Source organism: Papio anubis, chromosome 14 (assembly GCF_008728515.1).
Source record: "Papio anubis isolate 15944 chromosome 14, Panubis1.0, whole genome shotgun sequence".
Lineage (NCBI taxonomy): Eukaryota > Metazoa > Chordata > Mammalia > Primates > Cercopithecidae > Papio > Papio anubis.
The window spans coordinates 26,310,729-26,317,581 of NC_044989.1; the positions used below are offsets into that span (position 1 = coordinate 26,310,729).

Below are 6,853 nucleotides of genomic sequence, written 5' to 3' on the forward strand. Positions count from 1 at the left end.
CTTGAATACTTTTTTAACTGGCTAAGTCCATCCAACTGTACTGCCATGGACTACATTTCTCTATGATATTCATAAGAAAATCACAAGATACTGTCAGAGGCCACAGTGGAAAATCATTCAAAAGTGACCAGGGCTTCATCTGGCTCAACTTGGCCTTGGCAGCCCAGGATGGCCACTTTCTCCCTGAGTATCACTTGCCTTCTGCTCCCTGAGCCAGAGCAGCTGGGCATCCTTATCACAGCTGTCCCCTCACTTTACAGACAGCACACCCACACCAACCCTAACATATTCCATTCCCCAGGGCCCTCCAAGAAGATAAGCTATTATCAGTCTGTGTGTCTGCTTCCAGGGATATTCTCTTCTGTGTGTGCATGTATGAACAGCCCTTTATTTCACAAGAGCAGTAGCAGCCTGTATGTGCTGGTCTTGTTTGCCAAAGTAATACAGTTAAATAGATTAAAAATGCAAATAGTACTGTGAGGCTTACAATCAAAGTTACTAATGCTCCGTATCCCACACCACCTCTCTAACCCTACTCTCCAGAGGCAGCAGTTTCCAAGTGTTTTGCTGTTTCACTTGGTTTTTGCTTAACATTTATATGGTACTTCTAAATACTGTGCTAATACTGCCTTTTGCTGTTGTTTTCACTATAGATATTATCTTGTGACCTCTTACTAGAAAAAAAGAGGATTTCTCTATATATACTTCTTTTCGTTTCCCCAACCTCCCAATATAAAATAATTTTCCTGAATGAATATTCAGCATTTATCATAATGTTATATATTATACAGGCATTATTCAAACATTGTTTAAGCTGAGTTCCCTAGTGCAACATGATTACATCTTCTTTCTTGCAAGGCTTTTTGTTTTTCCCAGAGTTAATAATCACTTTTTTTTTTTGCTTTAGTTTTTGTGTGCCTATCTTTATTTCATCCCCAAACTTTCTGCAGAACTAAGTACCTCTCAATATGGTATCTAGATAGATTCATTTTATCTTCTTAGAGACACCACTCCTAGAACCCCTGACTCCTTAATTCTAATCTGAACTGATTGCCTTACGAGCCGATTGTCCTGCTGTCATCCTTCAGCTTCCCTTCACTACTTCCTTGTAATTTGTTTTGCCTCTAGGTTGAAAGCCTTTGTTTCCCTGATCCTGGGTCTTCTTTTTTCTTGGTTTATTCACTAGTTTTAATGAAGCACATCTCCCAAAAGTTTCCTAAGAAAAGGTCCATAAGAAATGATTTTTAAAATTTGCATGTCAAAAAGTATTATTATCCTGCCCTCACTCTTGATTAATGGCTTAGCTAGAACTTATTTCTAGATTGAAATTTTTTCGTTAGAATTTTGAATGTGTTTAGCCACTGTCTTCCAACGTAAGTCCAACGCTATTCTGATTCCTGAATCTCTGTAGTCTGTTTTGCTCTCTATGGAAGCACTCAGGATCTTCTCATCATCTCAGGCAGTCTGAAATGTCGTGATGACATGACTTAGTGTATGTAGGCTGTGTTTTATTTTTTCCTCAAATACCTGGTGTCCCTTAGCTTTCGATTTATACTTACAGGGAGACTCTAAGATGCTGACCAGAAGCTCACCCTGCTCTTCATCATGCTGGTGGCCCTGAGTCAGGGGCCTGTCTGGCTCCAGCTCTCCCCAGATTGTTAGCTCCTGTCTTGTGCTGGGGCAGGGCAGGGGTGCCAAGTGGATTGCAGAGGGAGAGAGAAGGAATCACATAAGACTTTCAGTCCACCTTTCTGTTTTCACCTGATCCTGCATCCTGGAATTCGGAGGTTCCTGAGACTTTCTGGGTTCTCAATTCCATCATCCAACCCCTGCAGGCAAATTCTTTCAGCTTTCTGTTCAGCTAAGTCTGTGTCATGGGTCTATCTGCTTTGCACTTTTAAAATTTTTGTCGACCTCTCTCATTTGCTGTCATTGCTTGTGTTCTCTTTGTCCTTATGGGTTTCTGTCTTCTTCCGGTTTTTTTTTTTTTTTTTTAATTCCTTTACTCTCCTTTTAGTAGAGGAAACAGAGGTCAAAGAAAATGCTCTATTCTCCATGTAACTGGAAGCCCCCTGAACTTTGCTTTCTTAACTTAATAATATACCTTGGAGATGGCTCTATATCAAATGGAAAGCTCTTCCCCTCCTCTCCAAGGGCAGTCTTCCCCGGATGGATGAATCAGCAATTACTTCACCTGTGTCCTCTTCATGCAAGTGGAATGGCTGGGTCAAGGTGTACTTCTCATTTTTAACTGGGACATTTCAGCATCTCCTGCCTTCACTGGTCTTCTTCCATTCTTCAAAGCTCTTGACAGCTATTCCACATTCTCAGCTGCTCCCCAGGTTGTGGTCTCCTGAGTATGGAGACTCCCCTTAGTTTAAAGCAGCAGAGAGCTCTCACTGGTATCACCTTCCTATTTGAGCATTTCTGCGCTGCTGCCCCTGGCCTAACCAGTGCTTCTCACTCTGTCTTATTTGAAGGTGTCCAAGTAACAGGAGTTGGACACTTTGCCATCCACTCTGACTTCCTTATGCAATGGTATCCCCAACCTTACCACCCCCAGCGCTGACCCACACTGGCCTTCGAGAGTGGGAGCCTCCTGAGCAGGAGCTACCCCGGGGGCAGGCACAGGCCCCTCATGCTCAGGAGTGGTGCTGTCAAGAGAAGGGGCAGGCCAGAAAGAGCTCTGAGAACTGCTTGTTAGAGAAGTTTGCACTGAACCATGAACCGTGAACTGTGAACTGGAGCCTTCCCTGGCAGCACTCACCAGGATCCCCCTCCCCAGCAAAACACAGAGCCAAACTGTGCTCTTCTCAGGGAAAAGGCACCTTCCATGGGGATGGAAACAGACTGGAAACAGGATCTGGGAGAAGGTCATCTCAGGGCCTGGGTGGGAGTTTCAGAAGGCAGGCGTCCCTGAGCATGGCTCGCTTCCAAGGAAATCTTTCTCTGAAGGCCAATGCAGAACAAATGAAAATGGAGGATTGATGTTCAAGAAAGAGCCTGAACTCCTCCCATCCTCCTCTCGCTCCTCTCATCTGCCACCACATGCTCCCTCCTGGCATATAGGAGGAGCCCCAGGGGTGGATCCATGAATGCCATTTGAAGCCCCTGGGGTGGAAAGAGGGACAGGTATGGCCATTGCTGAGAGTATAAACTGGTGCAACTCCTTTGAAGGACAACATTGCCATACCTATCGAAGTTCTAAAATGTAGGTGGGGTGCAGTGGCTCACCCCTGTAATCCCAGCACTTTGGGAGGCTGAGGTGGGAGGATCACTGGAGGTCAGGAGTTCGAGACCAGCCTGGCCAACATGGAGAAACCTCATCTCTACAGAAATAACAAAACGTGGCCGAGCGTGGTGGCAGGCAACTGTAGTCCCAGCTACTCAGCAAGCTGAGGCAAGATAATTACTTAAACCAGGGAGGTGCAGACAGAGCAAGACTCTATCTCAAAAAAAAAAAAAAAAAAAAACAACAACCCACAAGCTTAAAAAAAAAAAAAAGATACAGAACAGTATGAATGGAATAAATGCAACAGTGTGAATGGGGTAAATGGAGGATAAATGTGTCGGCCTATGTATGGAAAATTCTTCCGGAAGGCTAGATGGTAAGAAAAGCCAACACTGAGCAGAGGCGGCCTTGAGGGAAAAGGATGGGGAGGAGAGAATGTAGACGTTTACTTTTCACTTAGAACTTTTACACTATCTGAATTTTCTTTTCTTTTTTTTTTTTTTTAAATTATACTTTAAGTTCTGGGATACATGTGCAGAACATGCAGGTTTGTTACATAGGTATACACATTCCATGGTGGTTTGCTGCACCCATCAACCTGTCATCTACATTAGGTATTTCTCCTTATGCTATCCCTCCCCTAGATCCCCACCCCCCAACATGCCCCAGTGTGTGATGTTCCCCTTCCTGTGTCCGTGTATTCTCATTGTTCAACTCCCACTTATGAGTGAGAACCATTATTTGAATTTTCTAGCCATGCTCGCAGGTTTTTTTTTTTGGATTTCATTTTATTTTTATTCATGTGTTACTTTTCAGAAAATTTCAATAGAGGTTATATGGGTAGTAGGATATGGGTCATTTGGAGTTACGTCATTTTTTTTATATTTAAAAAAGTGAGTGAATATTATTTTCAAAAGGGAAATTATGTCACCGGGTGACAGCCTTTGGTTTCTGTAGCTCCCCGAGCCCTGGCCATCCCCCATCCTCATTTGTGCCTGGAGAGTCTTGCGCTTGTGACAAAGTCGTTAGCTGACACCCCCAGACCCTGAGTGGGAAATGTGGCTTCCATGTGGTGACGGGGGAGGGTTAGTCCGAGCGGAGATGATGAGAGGGAACCTTCCCCCACCTTCCCCCGAAAGTGTCTTGGTGAGCTCCTTTATTCATCTAATAGGTTTTGTTGGGCACCTGGCTCGGCCCAAACACACCCCCACACACACACCCCCACACACACCTCTCACACTGTTCACTCTCCCCACAGCCCCACGAGAAGGGTATTTGGCCACCTCCACGTTGAATGAAGGTTCTTCCCAACTGGACAGGGGTCTGCATGACAACAGGGAGCAGGGCTGCTCACCATCCCACCTTCAGGGCCTCCAGGGGCAGGCACATCACAGGCACTGGAGAGAGGGCAGGGAGGGAGGAAGGGGGGGAGGGAGGGAAAGCAGGAAGGGGAGGGAAGGGAAGGAAGGCTGGGCTTCAGTCATGCATCCAAGTTTACCCAGCCAGGGAACAACCAAAATGGACTTCAGACCTAACTTCCCCCCGTCCTTTCCTTGTTTTCCTCCTTATTCCAAAGAGGTTCTGTCCAGCTCCATGATCCTCTGAAGAAACCTCACCTTGGATCCCAGTAAAGGGTTAGCAGCCTAAAGCCTGATGTCTCATTCAGCTCCAGTGGGGCTCTGTGGATCATGGCCCTCCCATCCCTGCCGGCCCTGTCCCAGCCCCATCTCCAGGACTGTGTGGCTCTGAGCAGGGACCACACTCAGGGACCAGAGTGAGGCTGTATTAGGGCAAGAATCCAGTTCAGAGGGAGGAGCTGGGAGAAGGAAAGAGGGGAGGGGCCTCTACTCACCACAGAATTTCATTTCTGGTCAGGAAGGTCAGGGCCTGCAATAAATCACAGAGAAGTGATGTGTCCACTCCATTCATCCCTGCTGTGGCCCCTGGAGAGTGGCGCAATGCAGAGGCTGGGGATGAAACGCCCATTCTTTTTCTGCACGGCTAGGGGAGCCCCAGGCTGAGGCGGATGCCTGAGGTGGCAGCTGGAGAGGAAATGGTGCTCTTTCTTATCCCCAGTCTCTTACAGGCCTGGGAAGGAGGGCATTGGCACAGATGTGAGAGGAGATCAGAGACAAGAGTGAAACTCTGGGCTCTGGAGCAGGAGACAGATGGAGGAAGGCGACCTCAGAGAACTCATCTGGGCCACATGGATGCAGATTTAGCAAAGACAGGGACCACCGCTACCCCGCCTGGTAAACTCTAGAGCAAGCTTGTCCAACCCTCGGCCTGCAGGCCACATGCAGCCCAGGACAGCTTTGAATGGGGGCCCAACACATATTTGTAAACTTTCTTAAAACATTATCAGAATTTTTCGTGATTTTTTTTTTTAGCTCATCAGCAAGCATTAGTGTTAGTGTATTTTATGTGTGGCTCAAGACAATTCTTCTTCTTCCAATGTGGTCCAGGGAAGCCAAAAGGTTGGACACCCCTGCTAGAGCTTCAGGAAGGAATTTCCCATTCATTCCACTTGCTTTAGGAAGCTCCCACCTCTGCCCAGAATCCCCAGCCCGATCTACCCACCTGGTACTCTTCCAGGTCCTCCCAGTGCATCTGGTACCTTAAGCATTGCCCCATGCCAACCACACCTTTCTCTTTGCCAGCAGTAGAACCTCAGCCCCAAGGACTCGCCAGCTGGGGCACCTCGTTGATCCGGTTGCCGTGGTGACCTACATTCCACCTTCTGCCCATTCCACCTGAGTCACCGAGTTGGCAAAGAAACAAATTCTTTTCATTCCCATTCCACCTGAGTTGCTGAGTTAGCAAATAAGCAAATTCTTTTCAATCCCAAAGCTAAGAGACATCAGTCCCCATACAACAAGCAGAAAGGCAGCCCAAAGACAGGGCTGAGAGTCACACTGTCAGCTCAGGAGTCACACTGCCTGGGCTCCAAACCCAGATCTGCCCCACTGTGACCTGGGACAAGCTCTTCAATATCTGTGTATCTTAGTTTCCTCATCTGTAAGCTGGGATGATAGTCATGGGATTGTTGTGAGGATTGACTAATACAGGGCATAATGCCTGGCACATAGTAAGTGCTCAATAAATGCTAGCTATTTGAACCACAGCCTAGCTGGGCATGGTGGCTCATGCCTCTAATCCCAACACTTTGGGAGGCCAATGCTGGTGGATCACTTGAGGTAAGGCGTTTGCTACCAGCCTGGCCAATATGCAGAAACCCCGTCTCTACCAAAAAATATAAAAATTAGCTGGCGTGGTGACATGCACCTGTAGTCTCAGCCACTCCAGAGGCTACGGTGGGAGAATCGCTTGAACCTGGGAGGTAGAGGTTGCAGAGAGCCGAGATCACACCACTGCACTCCAGCCTGGGACCCTATCTCAAAAAAAAAAAGAAAAAGAAAAAGAAAAAACCCTACAACCTGCCAGGTGCAGAGGTGCACACCAGCAAACCTGTAGTCCCAGCTACTCAGGAGGCTGAGGCAGGAGGATTGTTTGAGCCCAGGAGTTCATGGTTGCAGTAAGCGATGATCATACCACTGCACTTCAGCCTGGGTGACAGAGCAAGACCTTGTCTCGAATAAATCAAAATAAAAAACAATCAAG

At 47.0% G+C, this 6,853-nt stretch overlaps 1 protein-coding gene across 2 annotated transcripts in view; it reads right to left on the reverse strand.

Annotated features, from left to right (window-relative positions):
- Window positions 1-6,327, reverse strand: part of CIB4 (calcium and integrin binding family member 4) — a 59,491-nt gene extending 53,164 nt beyond the window's left edge. Inside the window, exons 1-3 of one of the 2 annotated variants that reach the window (XM_031655027.1) lie at window positions 5,813-6,327; window positions 5,085-5,119; window positions 4,516-4,629 (exon numbers count right to left, since the gene is read on the reverse strand). In XM_031655027.1, coding sequence (XP_031510887.1) covers window positions 4,516-4,629; window positions 5,085-5,119; window positions 5,813-5,866 — 203 coding nt within the window. In that variant the 5' untranslated portion in view covers window positions 5,867-6,327. The remainder of the gene's footprint in view (window positions 1-4,515; window positions 4,630-5,084; window positions 5,120-5,812) is intronic. The other variant, XM_003908379.5, reaches the window with a different exon arrangement.
- Between the last annotated feature and the right edge of the window lie 526 nt (window positions 6,328-6,853).